Raw genomic sequence first — 20,877 nt, forward strand, 5'->3', positions numbered from 1 at the left:
CCACCAAGCATGAGATCATGTTCTAGTACACCCCCAAAACAAAATCAAGACTTTGTAAAGGAACATAATAGGACCCCTTTAAACTTGAAAAATGGTGTGTTCCGCGGTGGAAATAAATACTTTCTAATGTTTATTCATGTTCATTTCATGCTTTACGTAAAAATGAAAAGACGATCGGTTCACGTGTTTGAACTGAGGCAATAGTGATCTGTCACGACACATTAAAGAGCCACAAAACGGTATTTATTATTTTAATTTCTTTAAAAATGACACAATTTAAAAGCTGAGAGTCCTGAGACCTTGTTTCATACCAGAAGTAACCTGCTCTGTCTTCTCTGTTGGTGAGTTGTCAGTTTCCTCTTTGCTCTGCGATGTATTTTTCACTGCGTGACATTGGGACAGCTAACCAATCACAAAACATTTCTTTTTTCGGAAGGTGGGCCTTCATCAAACCCGGAACTAATCAAGCCGTTTGTGCCAGGCTGGGGAGAAAGGTATTGTAATAATGTAAATTATGTGAAAAATAATGCGTTTTTCGAACCACCAAGCATGAGATCATGTTCTAGTACACCCCCAAAACAAAATCAAGACTTTGTAAAGGAACATAATAGGACCCCTTTAAACTTGAAAAATGGTGTGTTCCGCGGTGGAAATAAATACTTTCTAATGTTTATTCATGTTCATTTCATGCTTTACGTAAAAATGAAAAGACGATCGGTTCACGTGTTTGAACTGAGGCAATAGTGATCTGTCACGACACATTAAAGAGCCACAAAACGGTATTTATTATTTTAATTTCTTTAAAAATGACACAATTTAAAAGCTGAGAGTCCTGAGACCTTGTTTCATACCAGAAGTAACCTGCTCTGTCTTCTCTGTTGGTGAGTTGTCAGTTTCCTCTTTGCTCTGCGATGTATTTTTCACTGCGTGAGAACATGAAGTGTAGTGTAAGCAAAGCCAATAGCCGAAAAAGCGTAACAGCTTAAGCTAACGCTTCCGGTCTGGCAGTACGTGGGAAAGGAGACCAGAGCTCTGCTAAACTTCAACATGTTTTACACTAATGCCTAGTTCACACTACAGGATTTTAAGCCCGATTTAAACCCGATTTGCAAGCTCGCCGACAGGTCAGGCTGTGATCGGGGGGAAATCAGCGGGTGATCGGCGCTCGGCAATCTTTATGCGTGAACAACACAACGATCCATCAAAGAGGCTCGCTGACGTGTCGCCGACACCTCGCCGACGGCAAACAAATATCTAGCATGCCAAATATCTGGACCGGTCGGTTCATGACATCCATTTTCAAATAAACAACTCCTGTTTCATGTGTTGTTTCGTGTCATTCCCGTTTCAATTCTTGCGTGTGTTTTCGTGAGTTATGACAAAACGTGGTTTGTAGAGTTGTTGGGTGACAGAGTTGTTGTCAGCTTCTGTAGTGTGTAACCCCTGGTTGTGGATCACTTACATAGAGTCACGTAGTGTGACCACCACAACGACTTAAAGACAGACAATCAAGTCATGTAGTCTGAACAGCACAGCGGTATGCCGACGTTTAAAATAGTGTAGTGTGAACTTAGCATAAACTATACTTTTGGATTGAACTATTTTTAGAGTTTACCACGAAAAAATGCCGTTTTATAAGAGAAGTCACTGACTTTTTGTGACAGGTGGGATTCAGCTTAAGGCACTTCTCATTCATTCCTATGGTATCTGTACACAACAATTGAGTGTCGCACAACTCTGATTGAAATTCAATGACGTCAAGGCTGTAATGTGATTGGTTATTAAGGGACGTGATCCAAGTTAGCCGTTACGCTTTCTCCAATAGTAAGTAATACAGACCCTCTCATCTACTTATAGTAAGACAATCTCTGGTGTGAGAGCGGCATTGTTTGTCGGGGATGGCAATAGTAACTAAGGATGGCGGGTCTTTGCGAACGGTCAGTTGGTTGAGAATTTGGCACTGGAACTTTGTCCTAATTGCAAAACTTATTCTGAGAGGATTTTCTCACGTTCTGACCAATGATTTTCCAGATTTTCCATTACTTTTTTTTTTTAACAGTCATTCGTGATTAGTGATTTTTTTTTATTTTTATAATTTTATAGAGACTGCACTCACAGAGAGCAATTTCTGGTCAAATACTTCAGAGCAAAGCATAGCTGGAAAATGTTAATATAAATTTAACACATTCAAGATTGTATATGAAAATATGAATTTAAAAAGGATATTTTACACATATTAGTATATTTTACACATTTATCTTAATTATAAATATCTTAATTTGTATTCCAAAGATGAACGAAGGTCTTACAGGTTTGGAATGACATGAGGGTGAGTAATTAATCAAAGAGTTGTAATTTTTGGGTGAACTATCCTTGTATTAAAATCCACCAACACTGTTTACTGAGCGATATTCATGCTGTATTAAATTAAACACACCGTTGACTGACACCCAAACTCATCTGCTTTAATACAATGTAATCCTTAATGAAAAACAGTGTCAGCAAAAGTCATAAACACATGAAAATAGAATCATAAATGAAAACCCACAGGCAAATTAAATTGTAATATTGTGTACTCTTATAAAAACAACTCATTCAAGACATCAAAGGACTTCAGCACAAACCTTATTTACTACATGCATTACCTGGTGATAATGTAGGGTGAGAGTAAATTAACACAGAATAAGTTTGTTTAATTTAAAGGCTGAATTTATAGTCTGAAGCGAGATGGACCCGGTCTCTACTGCAGGATTTACTTGAGCGGGGAAATTCATTTCACACAGCCCAGGTTCCTGGAGCTTCAGATGCCCACATCACCAGAGGCCAGAAAGGAGGGGAAGCATTCAACTCGAAACTCTCCATGCAGACACTTCTACCATGCCAATTCAATAAAAGCAAAGAGCTCGGCCTCCACTAAAACCCCTCGACTAGCAAACACATAACATGACTTGAATCTTGAAGGTATTAATTAATAAGTTTAAACTTCCTACTGCATATGTAGTAACCAAAAATGTGAAACTCTCTTATATTTGAGCTTTTACGAGATTTTACAGGATTTGCAAGATTTACATTACATTTGATTGATTTGGCAGATGCTTTTATCCTGAATTAAACGTATTTATTTCACCTGTATTCTATGAGAATCAAACTCACTTGATTTACTTGAGTTTTTTTTTTTTTTTACACGAGTTAAACTTTTTTTTTTTACAAAATCAAATAATTATAATTTATTTTGTTATTTTAATGTTTAACAGTGGACATATCATGTGGAAAACCTTTTAATGAATTAGGGCAAGATTTAATAACAGCTTGCGCCAGCGCAAACCGTCTTTTGGCATTAAAAGACTACTGTCTAAAGACACGCAGTGAAGAATTAGCAGAGAAAAGGCATGGACACAATTATTTTTGTGACTCACCTTATTGAATATGCATTTGTAGGAGCTTCCCTTTCAGACGCAAAATTTATGGGAGGAGAGTATTAAAATGAATCACGCAACACAATTTACTACCGTTTGCGCTCGTCAAATTACTGAAATAAATTGTGCCATTATTTAACGCCCAAAAAAGCATGTCTTCAAGGGTTAGTTCACCCAAAAATGAAAATTAGCCCATGTTTTACTCACCCTCAAGGCATCTTTCTTGAGACTTTCTTCTTTCAGACGAATCCAATCAGAATCCAATCAGAGTTATATAAAAAATTCTTCCAAGCTTTATAATGGCGTGGGCGGGTGTTTTTGTTCAACAGTCCAAAAGTAGTCAAATAAAGCGCATCTATCCATAATAAAACGTGCCTCAAATGGCTCCAGAGGGTGAATAAAGTTCTCCTGTAGTAAATCAATGCGGTTTTGTAAAAATATATCCATATTTAAAATGATATAAACAGTTTTGTGTAATTTCCACTAACTGTCGTACGCGCGCTCACGAAAGACTGCCTTTCCGGCGGATGCCGCTGGATGTATGTGTAGCGCATGCGTGTGTGAGTCTCGCGAAAAACAATGTTTGTTTACAGGAGCAAAGGAAGCAAAGTTTCCTTACTTTACTAAAGGAAAAGCAGTCTCCTTTTGGCTTATTGTAACGGGGCGAGTGAGACGAAAGACATGCGGATCCATACGCATAGCTTTATTCAGAGACATGGTCAAAACACAGGCAAGGTCGAACATCAGCAAACAGGTATGGTACAGACAAGACACAAGAGTGATCCTAAAAAAGGCGTGGGTTGATCGACTGCGAACTTAATCCTGAGGGCGATGCGAACGGGGAATCCAGAAACAGAAGATAGTCCAGGTGAGGTGCAAACACAATCCGAAACAGCAGGCAAAGGGTTAATCCAAGACAAGCTATAAGCTACAGGGCAGGCAGATATCAGACAGAACGAGGTAAACCGGGCTAGAATCAAGACTCAGGTAAAACAGGTAATAAACAGGACAGACTAGACTTGAACTCAGGAAACACGGAATGGCTCCGTAAAGTTGCTATCGCTAGAAGAGTGATAAACGTAGACAATACTCAGCAATCTGAAAGAGGAAGTCCAAGGCTTATAAAGCGTCTCATTGGATGCAGCTGTGTGTGTGTAATCAGTGCAATGGATGATGGGAACTGTAGTCCGGAGTGACATGTAACAGTCTGTGTAGTGTGAGAGTCAATGTAATGGAAGAGCGATCTCTGGTGGCGAGCGGATGGAAGTCCATGGACAGGATTCGTGACACTTATATTGAAATCCTCTGACATTTTTGTTTACAAATCCTCGTTTTGTGATTCTACTTCGTGACCGGCTTTTTGTTTTGCTCTCTCCTCCGCACTTCCACGTTCGTCACTAATCACCGGCGCTTACGTCCTACGTCATCCGCCGGAATGGTTCTGCATTCGACAGTTAGCAGAAGTGAGAGAAAGGTGTTTATATTGTTTTAACTAACCCTTTAAAGCAGACGGTAATTTGCGCTGCTCTTGGTAGATTGCGCTGGTCATTATGGAAATGATCTGGCTGCATCTGTGTTCTTTAATGTACGCATTGTTAGTAAATCACCCACAGAATTTTCCCCTCCCATCTGCGCTTTTATGGAATTGTGCTCTAACGTTAATTTGCCCCGTTTAGCAAATCTGGCCCTTAGTTTTGTAAAGAAATTCATATTGTCAACAAAACTAATTTCAGCATTAATATAATTACGTTTTTTAAAATATAACCCAGCTACCAATTTTTGGGTTCCAAGGACATTCTGAGAACATTAGTTTATGATTCCCTGAATGTTCCCAGAACAAGCACTTTTTAAGGTTTGTATTTGGTTGGCCAGATATTTATGGAATTGGTTATTTCTTTATGGAAGGTTTACAGAACTTCAGGGGAATGTTCGGTGTTCTCAACAATTCTCAAAAAGGTATCAGTTGAAATGGTCAAATATTGGCTAATTCCCTAAGTCCTGTTTGATATATTATTCTCTAACTAATATCATATAGAATTAACTGTATTGAGGATTTTCATTCAATCGCAGCTTTTAATTTCAAAACAGAGCTCATACGAATGTTTAGCTATTCTTTATGATAATGCTGGTGTAAAAGGTTAGCCGTGTTAAAAAAAAAATTTGACCAAAGCAATCAGAAATTCCTTGTTAATTCAAAACGGAAGCAGAAAATGTGAGCTGAAGCTATTTCTATTCCTCTCATTAAAACACCCTCTCCATTATTGTGAAAAATGGATCGATTGGCATAAATTATGCAGCTCCTTGTTAATCAGGTACAAAAGTGAGAGTTTAAACATGCTTAAAATGTTAAAACGTGCCTGTGACGTGCACATGTTCATCATTGCACAGCAATGCTTCATATAGCCGTGCATAATCAAGAGAGAGGAAGACTATCTGTCATTATGCAGGACGCAGCTCTATTTATTCAGAAAGAACATGCTGTCTTTGAAACGTAAACAGCTGTGGGTATTTCAGAGTCTGGACAGCATGTGCACAGCACATCCACCACTAATGAGATGCATCAGTCACACAAATGGACATTTTGACTTAGTGATGTATTGGAAGACCATTTCCAGTTCTGAATTAATTATCATGTATATTCTGAAAAGTAAATATCAGGATTGAGGTTATAAATCAAGATGTGAATTGACAGGCATCGTACTTCACTAGTGGCCGCATTTTTCTATGTTATCACCCACGTACTTAACTTTGCAACATTTGTGCGACAGACATGAACAGTATCTCAAACCATGTGCTATACCTTTCTTATTGATCAAACTGTGATTTTTGCCTGATGCATGAACAAATATGTGAAAAAATCCCTTTATAAATTATTTTAATAACTAAAAATTATACAAATAATATATGTATAACTTACATACATAGCTTGTGCTCAACTTGATGTAGTAAAATAACAAACAAAAAAAATGTACTAATGAAATGAAATAAAAATGGATAAAACTATATATATATTTTTTTAATAACTACTAAAAATAACAAAAAACACAACAAAATTACCTGACTTTTGCACAAAAAACACATTTTTATGAGAAAAAGTCAATCTCGTTAAGAAACATTTTCCTTTGGGGTTTAAACTATGGAGGACGAAACCTGCAAAAACAATAAATAAATAAATACACAAATAAGTAAATAAATGTGTGCATAAATACACGTATTTTTGTTTAAATACATAAATAAATAATTAAACGTGATGAAGAGTAGGCAAATAAATAAAATAAATTGGTGGGCAAATGGAAAATGTTTAAGGAAATGCTAAACTCATCCTAACTATTTTCCTTTGATCACTCATTTATTTCTGAATGTAGTTCCACATTTTTTTTTCCTCTGAGCAACATGCTAATGAGAGGGTGTCAATTATGCAAGAATAGGTGGATCGTGTGTAACGCGCTTGAGCGTTTGCCTGCGCATGCGTATTAACTTCACCAGTCAAGGTGACTGATTATTATCTTACACTTTTTCATAGGGTTAGTTTTGTAGTTATAATCATGAGAGAGTTAAATTATAAAATATTTTAAGTGGCCAATGTAAAATATTAATGCTTACATAGCTCTTAATTGCAATACTGAACCGTTATTTGCTTAATAAACATACTTTTGTCGCCTGTATTTTCTGTTCTGATAACTAATGGGAAAAAACAGTCTGTTCCTCGATTAAACCACTTCATGCCAGTCATCTCACGATGACCATGGGATACTGATATTACAGTTGTCTCTAGCTGGAGACTCAATCGGGTTACAAAAAGTGACATCAGGAAACGACACTGGCCATTTCTTTGGGTCGTTTGTAAAGTCACAGATACTGTACGGACAATACAACTCAGTTTTTTTATGTATCTTGCTCTGTTAAACGGAAAAAAGTGACTTTACGTAGGCCACACTGGATTAACACCATGCATTTCCTGTCAGTGGGAAAGGATTGTTTTCCCCATGCCGCGCCCCCAGCTATGACATGAGGACGAAACCTGCAAAAACAATAATATTTATTGTTTTTGCAGGATTCGTCCTCCATATTAAACATGAGTTAAGTACTTATTTATTTATTTATTTATTTTTTTTTTTAACAAAATAATTGTAATTTATGTTGTTATTTTAATGATCAACAGAGGAAACATCATGTGGACATTTCATTTTACAAACATGAGCTGGTAAAATATATACCTTCCTTGTCATGTAAGTTCAAAATCAATATGTGTATATTGTTTGCTGCTAATCAGCTACAGGTGCATCTCAATAAATTAGAATGTCGTGGAAAAGTTCATTTATTTCAGCTTTTATAATACTTTTTTTTTTTACCCCAAGTCAATAAAACTCAAAGTCTCAAATAAACTGGGGGAACTATACATTCATGACCTGAAGCTACCGATCAAAAAAAAAAAAAAAAGTTTAACAGCATTCTCTGATGGTGGAAATGGCAGTTGAAGCATCTTTGGAATAAACTAACCAGCTTCTTTGCCTTGTATAAGCTAGCTTGCATTTTATGTGCTATATTTTCTAATCTTTTTGCAGCAGAACTGGAAATGATGCACTGTAGAAATATTGTTAGGAATTTACCTGGATCTTCCTTTGTTTTTCTCACACATTACACTTTTAATGAACTTTTGAAAAAAAAAAATGTTAATTTCAGGCAGGAATTACATATTTTTTTTAAAATAAATAGCTAATAATTTGTACACAAAGACTGGGGTGGTTGATGCTTATTTTACTTTTTGTTTACATTATGTTTAAAATATATATATTGTGAGAAAGACTTTCTCTGACAGACATTAGCTCACTTATGGAGACAAATACAGTAAACCCACACTCATACATTAATCTTCAGGGGAGAAATGACCTTCGTGTCGCTTCAAGGTGCATATATCACAGCTTTTATTAGAAAATAAAAATAAACTGTATTTTACGTCGTTTAGCTTGTCAGTGCCATTTTTTGATTCAAGTTATTAATGACAGATGTTTGCAGAGACAGGTTCAACAGGACTATTTAAACCGGAACAACATATTTAATGTATTTTAATAATAATAATAAAAAAATCACACTTAAGAGATTACTATGAAACTTATATTTTAAGCTCAAAGAAATATACAGAAATCTTATTTATTATACTTTTCATATAATTACAATTATGTATTCCGTCCTTGCGCGTTGTTTCATTTCACTACTTTATCACTGAAATCCAAGACATTAGTGTGAGTTTGTGTAGTTGTATGAACACTCACATGTTGTACCGGTAATATCCCGATGGATCCCTGACCGTCTTGACGGATTTCAGGTGATGTGCGTCCACACCGCCGTTCTCCTCTTTCCAGCACTGGTCATCTTCATCCTCAGAAAACGACACTCTTTTCTGGTATTTGGATCCTCTGCCTTTCATGGACATCCAGACAGCGGCTGTGAGAGCTGCTCCGGGACTCCAGCGCTGCTCACTGCAGGTGCTTCTCTGACTCCAGCATCAGGATCGGCGTGTGTATGTGTGTGTGTGTGTGTGGCGTGAGAGATGAGAACAGCAGGAGACTGAGTGGAGAGCCCAGCAGCCCTGCCCACATCCAGAAGCCCTCGTTATTAACAAGACAAGCAGAGCTCACAGGGTATGTGTGCTAAATTTATTATTTTTCACCGGTTCACTACTAGAGAATGAAAATTTTCAAAGAGTTTAGAAAAATCTGACAAAAATATCACATAAAATAATACTAAATTCTTTCAGTAAAAAATGTATACTTTGCATACATTTTAAATATGTTATATCATAATATAATCTATATAACATTTATATAATATATTGTGTGTGTGTGTATATATATATATATATATATAATATTGTTTTATGAAACTTAAGATATACTGACATCATTTTTCACATGGTGCAGCCGATTGGTTTTTTTTGCATTAGCAGCCAATGAGCTTGCTGCTCAACATTGAAATACTTGGCTAGTGTTTGCTGTAGCAGTTGCAGCGCACTTCAGAAACCCTCCACCTTCCCCAGCTCCACCTGTATAGATCTGCTACTGTGTGATTTCATGAAATTTATATATGTAATTATTATATATATGTTATACAGTGTTTCTTACATGCTCACATGTCTGTGGATGAATTGGCAGTAGCAAGCCTCAATACTTGCTCTGCTGCTGCTGCAGCAGCTTAGCAGATCTATTCCACCAAGACCAAACACATTAACATTGTCATGTATATTACCGTGCTAAACTCTCACAGATTTGTCATGATAGAAATATAGAAACAAAAAGTACAAAAAAAGAGACAAAAACACATACGTGAGAGAGTATTGTTTTATTGCCAATGTTTTAGTAAAACAAATACTTTGTCTGATAATCCAGTCTGATGTTTAGGTATATCAGTTAGCAAGACTAAGATTCTGTGCGTCCTCAGACATCTTTTGAGTTAATGGATCAACACACAAGGAAACTGATTACACAAGAGAAAGCCTGTGGACATCTTAATCAATAGCAGCATTGACAGACAATTACAGGTGAAAAGGTTGTTTGGCTGTGTAGTTTGACAAGCCTCTTCATATGAATTTGATTAGCTAAAGGGCAAAGGTCAAGCCAATCAATAATTGTTTTAGTGATGTTGCAATTAAATGAGGTGGTTTGCCTTCTGTCTTTGAAAATAATACGACATGGGAAACCGTTTGGTGCTATTCTGTGCATACAGTCATCAGAAGTGCTCTCCAAACCAAATTACTGTAGGTTTGGGAATTACAGATAATCATAATTATGCTGAACAGTTGTCTAAATTTGGATAAAGCTCAGCATCTGTCATTGGCATATAACAATCCTTTGGGAAAAGATTGACCTAATTTAGTCACAATACAACGTTACGTTCAAAATAAAAACAGATATTAGAATCAGGCAGAAATTTTCACTAGACATATCCTCTGCAGACGTACATGAGTACAATGTTTATCACAAGATGATCTGCTTTCAAATGTCATGTCACATTTACTGGCCTTTTCACATTTATCTCAATTAAACCTGAGAAGAAGGTCACTTGCAAACACAGGAAATGTCATTTGTTGTTTGTGACTCAGAGGCGGAGTGTGACTTTACAGAAATGAAGAGCTCTTGGTTCTCCATCATGACAACCAGAGAATGAGGTCTGATTCTCATGATCAAAGCATACTCCATATGTTTTCTTCTAAGAACAGACGAACATTTAATGTCCCGCTGTATTATCGGCCTCTTGTATTGAGTAGAAGACACAGAGAAGCCAGATGCACTTAAGCAGAATTGAATAGATGTTCAGTCAATATGAAGCGCAGTGTGTGGCCTCGTTGACAGACCTACATGTATCAATGTCGAGTGGAAAACAAAAGGACCCCAAGTGACATGGAGATTTAGCAAGACCAGAACATATTATTATTTTGAGAGATTGAGCTAGAGACCTGCACTCCCGCGGGAGTACAGCGGGACCCGCGGGACCCAACGCAACAGGGTGCGGCGCGGGACAACTCTTGATGGGCGAGTGCGGGTGTGGGCGGGTATATATTTTTGCGGGAGCAGGCAGGCGCGGGACAGAATCTTGCGGGAGCGGGACTGAAAAATCCGTCCCGACCAGGTCTCTAGATTGAGCTTGTAATGTTTAAAAAGCCTCAAAGGAAGGTTCAAGTGGAAACTGAGTAAAAGACAGAACATTTTTGTCATAAGGAATCTCTCATACGATAAATTCACACCATTTTCCTTAGAGATTAAATGGAAGCTCACTCAGCGGCCATATTTGCAATGTCTCCAGGACCTTTTTCACATTTTTAGGGTTCTCAGAAGTGGAAATCGTCATAGTTGAGTAAATGTCTATGGTGGGGAATGGAAATGACTACAAATAGGCTATATATTTTTGGTGTTCTTTCTCCCAATAGCAAAAGAAAAATCCACAATAGCATTTCTATGACTTTCCAAGAGAGAAAAAAATCAAGAGATTTATCAATCTGTGATGGTGAGTGACAATTAACCTTATATAATTCATTGGTATGTGTATGCATGTGTGTTTGTGAAGAGTAGCGCTGTTTTCTCTCTGTCAGGAGCTCAATCTACCTGAGGTGCTTCTGAAATCTCTACGTGTGGTCAGTGCCATTTCCATGGCACAGGTGAGTGTGGCGAAATGGGCAGCCTGTAGGGGAGGCGTTTAATTATTCTACCTGAACAGCACAGGATTATCCAGATCAGAGGCTCCTGGGGTGGAAGAAGCGGGTGATTGAGGGTCATTTATCTGTCAAGATGGACTAACTTGCCCTGTCACTCTTTTGTCAAGTGATTTGGGGATATAGTCAATGCGCTTCATGGGTCAATGCAGATCTCAGCTTCTCTAGAACTTAATGAACTTAATTGTAGCATGTAGTCTGTAATGTTATAAAATAAATGGCAGCTGTCACGTACATTTTCTGTTCATCAATATTTCATGCTGTCACAGATTCTAATCACCTTCCTGTTCTGTGGAACCAGAAAGGATGATTTACAGATCACAGATCATTTACACCCGTTTCTGCAAATATACAGTCATGTATTATTTTGGGGCCAATGATGCATTTCATTTGTTTAAAAGTGAGTGTTTATCACTAATCGCATCCATCTCCCTTGATGCCAACATGTTCACATGACAACACACAATAAAAAAATTTGGAAATCAGAATTATTAGGACAAAATATATACATAACACTCACAAATACTGGGGATACAGAAGGCATATACAGTTTATAGAATTTACAAACACAAACTACTTTAAAAACTCTAAATTGTGTTTTCTACATTGATAATAATCAGAAATGTTTCTTGAGCAGCAAATCGGCATATTAGAATGATTTCTGAAGGATCATGTGACACTGAAGACTGGAGTAATGATATTTATATACAGCCATTACACTTTATATATCTTTACAAGTCTAACACTATACATTTATAATCTATTTATCTACCTATTTATATTTATTACATTTGTAATTGCCATTTCTTTTGACTGCAGTCATAGACTGTCCATAGTAAAGTTATGTTAAGGATACATGGACAATATCTTGGAAGAATGCTTGATCTGATCCCACAAATATGGTTTTAAGCACCATCTCACTATAATCTATCTAAAAATATTTTATTGAATTTCAGAATTGAATTATTAACCATCAGGAATGAATTGTGATAATGTCTCTTTCTCGTGCAGTTTAATTCACTTCTAATTATAGTTCGGTTCCATTCAAAAACCTTGTCAAATTGGGTCTGCGATCACTAATTCAGCTCAGCATTTGACATCGAACAGACAGTGATTGGTTCAGACACCTAATTTTAATGCTCATATTAATTTTTTTATGCTTATGCTGTTCCAAATCGGGAGAATATAAGGATATCCTGGCCACTGTTTCCTATATAATGAATGTGAATGGCTCCAAAATTACTAAATAAACATCACTAAAGTCCCATAAAAGTGACTTTTATTAAGCCTTCTGAAGTCATACGGTAAGCTTTTTTGAGGAATGAATCGATCAAAAGCAGTTATTCACTGATAATCTTCCCATGCTCTTTTTACTGTAGTCAACAAAGCAATAAAAGCAGATCTAACCTTCAGCAAGGGCAGTGCAAGACAAATGTTAGGGACAGATTGATGCTTTCAATTGTGTATATAGTCCTCCTGCCAGGGTCAGATGTGTGGGATTCCTGCCCTGTGGCATTGGTCCAGGGAAATATTATTGTGTAAACCTGAAGAATCAGAGCAGTGCTGTCTCTGAAAACAGACAAATGAGGATCAGGGCTGATGATACAAATGTCGAATTTATGGGTGATCTATTAACTAAAGATGTTGCTGGCATCCAACCCGGGTGTTGTCACTAGCTTCGGCAGTTCAGATAGCTTCGGAGAGATGTCCCCGTAGTTAAATTATGGTCCCTTCAGGAAAAAATTACATAGTCTGGGACTCAACCTTGGCAGTGAAGTTAATCATTCTCTGCCAATATATGTCCAGTGTTGGGGAGTAACTAGTTACATGTAACGGCGTTACGTAATTTAATTACAAGTCTAATGTCCACATTTAGCCAACAATAAAAAAAATTTTATTGCTGTTTCATTTGAAGAAAGACTTTCAATAAAAACAACTGAAATCACACAAATTGCTTTATTAAAAATATCAGTGTTTTCAATTTCCGATCACCCACCTAAAAGGAGATTGTACTTCTGTCAGTTCAACAGGTTCTTCAGATAAAGAGGAGCAGTGCCGTGTCAAATGCTCAAGTGCTTCAACTCCTGAGACTTAAAAATACCTGCTAATAATAAAACCCTTCAAAGGTTCACTAAGCAAATGATTTACAAATCTACAAAGTGACTAGCAAGTATCATAAACAGCCATATTTATTAATATTTGTTGCTGGTAGCCATTGACATCCATAGTATTGTTTTCCATATAGAAATTCATACAGATCTGGAACAACATGAGGGTGAATAAATGACAAACGTTTAAGCAGAAATACATCAAAAATAAAAAGACTGTTTTGGTACAAGTGAAATAAATGGGTGAGTAGGTGCCTTTATCACGTAAAGTTGTAAAAGTAATCACATGTATTGATTCCTGACCTAGAATGGGGACAGAGCACATTAAACGCTATTGAATAATGATTCTAATATTGATTCTGAGTTCATTGTATAATTGACATGCAGTGCTGCATCTGCAGACTGACTGTGTTTTATATCTGTTATCTAGCATCTGATATATCTAGGTTTAATGTTATAGATTTAATATGTGTTTAATGCCTCTGCAGACACCGTAGAACAACTGTAATGTAAGTGTGAATATAATTTTAGTATTGTGGCAGACATTGTATGGCAAGAGCAAGCGAAGAGACAGTGCGTCATCACATTCTGCAGAGATGAACACTATTAGATCATATCTGCCTGAGGAAACACAATATGAATTGCTTTCATTTTGCAAGTCACATTAAATTAGATTAAATGGTTCCTATACTTTGTTGTACAGTAGCAGGAGTAATATAAATAGGTAAACTAAAACACTTGCTTTGCTGTTTGGCAAAAGGATACGGTTATATTAGGTCACAATTAAGTATTGAACAATCACAATCATTCTTATGTAAGCTATCATTTACATTTAATTGTCACATTTAATTCAGTGCAATTTACAGATTTATGAATGTTTTATGAGCAGAAGTACAAATTTTCACCAGAATTTTTTCAAACAACCTGAATAAAGGGCATAAATTGTAAATTGTAAAAGTAATTGTAAATTGCAAACCAATCCATGCTAATTCACAGACTGCTTTTTTGGCAGTCACTTCATACAAGAAGCATATCCTGCCTGCTGTTTACCCTGAGTCTTTTTGAATAATTCATTAAGAACTGCGGCTCAAAATATATATGAATCAGACTACACTGGACTGGTCACGCTGTTATGTTGTTGATTAACTAAAAAGTTCATTAGAGTCAATTGTTTGTGAATCGGACTATACTGAGTGGTATGCTTCTGGTTCACTAAAAAGAACCGACTCATTTGAGTCATAGACTCATTATAGAGTCATTTGTTCGTGAAGTAGATTACTATAATTGTGCTGCATTTGTTTGTGTTTGTTTTTTTGCGCTCAACCCACGATAGTTTAACAGACAGACATATTTTCCTACCATGTTTTTACCTTTGTCATTTTATCCAATCGCATTCCACTCTCCAAGCTCACACCTCTTATTTTTTATGCAATGGCACTGTAAATTCAGTCAATGCAGGAAGTAGCCACTGCGTGAGTAACAACGCGCATGCGGAGTAGTAGGACGGTTACCTTTTGACACAAGGGGCCCTATTTTAATGATCTAAGTGCATGGTCTAAAGAGCAAGGCGCAGGTGCACTTAGGGTGTGTCCCAATCCACTTTTGCTAGTTTAACGACGGGAAAACGGTCGGCACGCCCGGCGCATGGTCTAATGGTCTAAATAATGGGTGTGTTTTGGGCATAACGTACAAGCCAATCAGAGTCTCATCTGGATGGCCATGGCGGATTAACTCGGTGCATTCCAAACGGGATATATCGCCCTCCGGAGGGCACTTCGGAGTGAAAACAATCATGGTCGCCATTATTGAAGGGTCGTTCCAAACCAAAGTGCTCAAAACTGGCCACTTCAAAGGGCTCTTCGGAATGAAGGATTTTGAAGGGTTCAACTGATGGACACTTCGGGTTCCCATCAGTGTTGCCAGATTGGATGGACGATTTCCAGCCCAAAAGCTCACAAAAAAACGCCCAAAACTTTAACTGTAAAAATAATGTGATGAATATGTAAATCAAGGTTGATAAATTATATAAATGTGCCCAATATAAGTGATAGGAAACGTAATTAGCAGGTATTTCACACTCGTTCATGTACACACCATGACAGTCAAAACTGTGTAATTCATTGATACATACTGAATTATAATCCGACAATTAAAAAAATAACAACAACAATAATGCACTTACCTTCGTGTCGCTCTATAATTTTACACAGAACTAGAGGAAGCCTCTTGTTAAGTTCATATTGTAGAACATAATACAGAACTTTGCACAGTCAAGACGAATCAAGTCTAGCAGTTTTCAAGGATTTATCTAATCTGCTGAGCCCTCGTGATAAGTGCGGCTGTCGACGTTTACATCAGCACCAGTGTGTGTGTGTGTGTGTGTGTGTGTAGCAACATTGTGATGTCTGATTGGATGCAGTACATGCATACTTGGGCTTGTTTGTTAAACAATTAGCCTATGCAGTATATATGTTTGAAAACTGCCAAACTGACCCCAAACCAACCCAAATTTTGTCCACCCGCCCAAACCATTTTTTACCCACACAATCAAATTCAAAACCGCCCAATTGGACGGGAACCCACCCAATCTGGCAACACTGGCTCCCATGATCCTTTGCGCAGATTCTTTGCATGATGACGGCACCTCCGTGTGGACATGTGATGATGATGCAGAAGGGCACTTTAAGAAACAGTTGTTTGGTCCCCTACACCCTTCAACCCTTCAAAGCTCTCACTCCGGAGGGTAAACCCATTGAAGGGATTAGGGCATAGGGATGAGCCCTTCCGAATGTAACGCAGGGACTATTTACACAGCGGAATTTGCAAGCGAAAAGACTAAACGCGTATCCAAAGGGGAAACGGAGCTGCTCATGCGCGAGCAAATAGGTAGCCTAATTCTGATACATGCGATGACTATCCATTATGACATGTAGGCATTTTTATATTTATGTAGCCTACACAATAATAATATTTTACACTGTAATCCTTTAATTTTTAATATTTGGCACGTTTGTGTGCTGCTGCATGTCCCTAGTGTGTGTAATAAGCAGAGTGTAGGACCCGCCTATAGGCGCATTTTAGGCTACTAACGCGCTCTTTAAAAAAAATAAATAAATACTGCGCCATTGACTTTAGACCAGGGGTCCGTTCTTCGTACGTCGCTTATTACATCCGAGATTAAACGTCACATCCAAGATGATATCATCGCGCTAATCAGGATCTGGCTAATTCGGTTCTTCGAACGCACCTGTTGTTGATGATTAGTATGGCTGGATTGAGTTATCTGAGATAATTGCGTGTTCATGGGTTGGTTTAAAAGGGGCTATGTATCGATACTCGAAACCACGATCAGCAATGCAGCGATTGGCTGGCGGCAAGACAGCAACGTAATGACATCATATAATTAAAAATGACCCCTGACGAAAAACTTGACAAATTTTTGGACTTTTATAAGGAAACAGAACACACCTCGTTTTCAGACCAGCACGCCCATAGGCGCACAAATGGGGAGATGGTCCTCACTGCACAACACAAGATCCAGGGGGCGAGGTTGGATCCAGATCCAACTCCTCCCACCTTACATGTACCTAAACCTACCCGTCTCCACCCCCTGATCAAAATATGGAGAAAATCGCCTTTACAGTGTCCAAATGAAGTTCTTAGCAATGCATATTACTAATCAAAAATTAAGTTTTAATATATTTACAGTAGGAAATTTACAAAATATCTTCATGGAACATGATCTTTACTTAATATCCTAATGATTTTTGGCATAAAAGAAAAATCTATAATTTTGACCCATACAATGTATTTTTGGCTATTGCTACAAATATATCCCAGCGACTTAAGACTGGTTTTGTGGTCCAGGGTTACATATAAGCTATAATTTTCATTTGTATACCATTTCTGTCCTCCGCCAATTCATCATAATTTCCAATGACTGCAAATTCTATACAGCTGCAGAACCTCACAGAATACATTATATATTTTATCACTTTTAACAAGCTTTTAACAGGTTGATCTGACACATCAGGCTCTACTTCTTCTGTCCTTGGATGCAGGTTCATGCAATAATGACATGCGCACCATCATCACCTGTTATCGCCCAACATTTCAATTAAGTTATTTTTTATCTTGGTGCCAATTCCACCCAGATAACACATAAATATTATATGATCTTATACATTTGTCTTCACGGAGGCTGCATATTTGTTGAACTACTTTGAAATTGTAACATTCTAAGCTACAAGCTACCCCTAATTGCAAGTATATTCCCCAACACTGATTCATATTCAGCAGGATAAAACAAGGTTGACTCTAAAGAAAGAATGATAATTATCAGCTTGACATAATACTCTTTAAAGGGTTAGTTCACCCAAAAATGCAAATTAGCCCATGTTTTACTCACCCTCAAAGCATTCTTCTTTCAGATGAATCCAATCGGAGTTATATTAAAAATTAACCCTGCTCTTCCAAGCTTTTGAATGGGAGTAGGTGGGTGTTTTTTTTTTTTTTTTTCAACAGTCCAAAAGACGTCAAATAAATCACGCGCATCCATAACAAAACGTGCCTCACACAACTCCTGGGGGTGAATAAGGGCCTCCTAGCTGTGGCAAATCGATGCGCTTTTGTAAGAAAAATATCCATATTTAAAATGGTATAAATACTTTTCTCTCATTTCCACTGACTGTCATACGTGCAAGGCGTTCCGGGCGAACACAGAAGCGTGGAGGAGAGAGCAAAATAAAAAGCCAGTCATGAATTAGAAGCACAAAATGAGGATTTGTAAAGAAAAATGCAGGAGAATTTTGATATAAGCCAAGAGGAGACTGGTTTTCCTTTGCTAATAAAGAAACGTTGCTTCCTTTGCTCCTGTAAACAAAGGCCTTTATTCACTCCCAGGAGTTGTGTGAGGCACGTTTTATTATGGATGCGTGTGCTTTATTTGACGTCTTTTGTACTGTTGAAAAAAAAAAACACCCACCTACTCCCATTCAAAAGCTTGGAAGAGCAGGGTTAATTTTTAATATAACTCCCATTGGATTCGTCTGAAAGAAGAAAGTCATATACACCTAGGATCCTTTGAGGGTGAGTAAAACATGGGCTAATTTTCATTTTTGGGTGAACTAACCCTTTAATTTAACATTTGCCTCAGCAAACACTGTTGTTAGCAGTAGGAGCCTCTTGCATGAATGTGATATTTTCCTTGTAACAATTTATGGCAATTACACAATCTTTGCAACCAGAGTAATTGGCTGCAGAGTTTTTAAAAGGCTGCAGAACAGGTTTTTCTGTTTACTTGACACATTAAAAGCCTCATCTCAATATCAAGACAAGAAAAGCATTTTGAGCACTGTGAATTGTTATTAACTCAATTATGCGTTGATGCATCTGTAAACAATTGTAAACTTCCAGGCCACAAATGTCCATTTCTAAATGTTTCAGGCAACATACACCATTTTTCATGTAAAAAAGGCCTAAATTGAAGAATTATTTATTTGAATTGCATTGAATTGAATTGCATCCATTCACATTACAAAGTAATATTTATTAATAATCATTTAATATTTAAATAAAACATAAAAGAACACATGTAGTATTTATTCTACTACTACTACTACTACTACGAATAATAATAATAATAATAATAATTACATATTACATCTACCTGTTGCATTTACATGTGAATTCAAATGTTTGAACAAAAGTTTAATGTTAAAACTGATGTGTACTGGCTTACCCTCAGAAAACCTCAAGATTCAAGCCTTTATTGGTTGAATGATCATTTCTATGGGGTGATAAACTTGATCCCCTTGCAAGAATTCATTTTTAATCTGCTTAGCTGGTATGACGCAGGAAACTAACAAAATAAAAGTGACACTGAGTGAGGGAGGATTTCGTAGAGGAAGAGAGAGAGAGTAAATATATCCTCAGAAACACTTGCTCATTAAGGGACACGTCCCTATGGCAGACACAGTCATTAAGAGCTTTCACACGGAGAGCAGGACAAACTCATGTCACAGCGCTATAATCCGCTCAATCGCCTCTGATGAGTGAACTTACAGATGAACTGGAAATGATGTTCAATGGAATTGTGAATGTGAAGGTGTGAGGATGTAAATTGCACATTTAACAGAATTTTATTGAACTTCCTGAGAAGGAAAAAACTGAAAGATTCCCTCATTAGTGTTTTGGTGCTGTATGATGTTTTGGTGCTCAAATGGGCTTTAAACCTGCATCCCAATACTGATTAATCAAACACTCAAGCAATTACTCTAAAAGCAGCACAGATGCATCACCTCATTTAGTTAAAAGGTAAATTAATCTAAAAATGAACATTCTGTCATAATTTACTCATGTCCTTCAAAACATGTATGTCTTTGTTTCTTCAGTGAAAAGTGGTTTTCTGTTACTGATGAGATACACCCTATATTGACAGTTGGCCTATAATTTATTCAGCAAATAAAAGTGTCTGATCATTAGGAGAGTTAATGAGAAAAAGTAGTATTGAGCTGGTCAGTATTGAGCTTTTGACTATGTCACATGTACAGCATGAAACTTTCCCAAAATTATTCATTTCTTAGTGTAAACCTTTTTAATGAATACAAAAATACTTCTTTAAAATAGTTTGATGAAAACATTTTCATTTTAATTTTTTTTTCATCTTCATATTAGCTAATCAGATAAATCTCTTACCAATTAAAAGACATTTTCTCAGCAGTACAATATAAACGGATGTATGAATATATGAATAAGCAGTGTTTGCAATATGCAAAGTAGTCTATAAATATGTATAAATTAAGTGCATCATGTATAGTGCTATCAATATAGTATAGTATACTGATTTAGTGCTATCAATTAGTTATTATTGGTATGAACGTGCCTTTAGCGTAACACTTTTTAATGAGTAAAAATGAGATACAAAAATGATTCGTCTTCCTGAGATGTTTTTGTCATGTTCCTACTAATAAGACTTTATATGATGTAATTATGACTTCAAAAGTCAAAATTCTGATATAAAATTTCAAAATTATGATATACTAAGTAATAATCATGAGATAAAAAACAAAATGATGACACACAAAGTCAATTATGAGATAAAAAGGCTAAATTATGACAAAAAGTCAATTATGAGAGGAAGTCAAAA

The 20,877-nt window shown here is 36.8% G+C and overlaps 1 protein-coding gene across 1 annotated transcript in view; it reads right to left on the reverse strand.

Moving 5' to 3' along the window:
- LOC107715162 (short transient receptor potential channel 3-like) overlaps positions 1 to 8,850 on the reverse strand; it is a 51,814-nt gene extending 42,964 nt beyond the window's left edge. The window contains exon 1 of the mRNA XM_016521223.1: positions 8,690 to 8,850. Coding sequence (XP_016376709.1) covers positions 8,690 to 8,850 — 161 coding nt within the window. The remainder of the gene's footprint in view (positions 1 to 8,689) is intronic.
- Positions 8,851 to 20,877: the final 12,027 nt, after the last annotated feature.

The sequence above is a fragment of the Sinocyclocheilus rhinocerous genome, unplaced genomic scaffold (genome assembly GCF_001515625.1).
Source record: "Sinocyclocheilus rhinocerous isolate Xijiao unplaced genomic scaffold, SAMN03320098_v1.1 scaffold329, whole genome shotgun sequence".
Classification (NCBI taxonomy): domain Eukaryota; kingdom Metazoa; phylum Chordata; class Actinopteri; order Cypriniformes; family Cyprinidae; genus Sinocyclocheilus; species Sinocyclocheilus rhinocerous.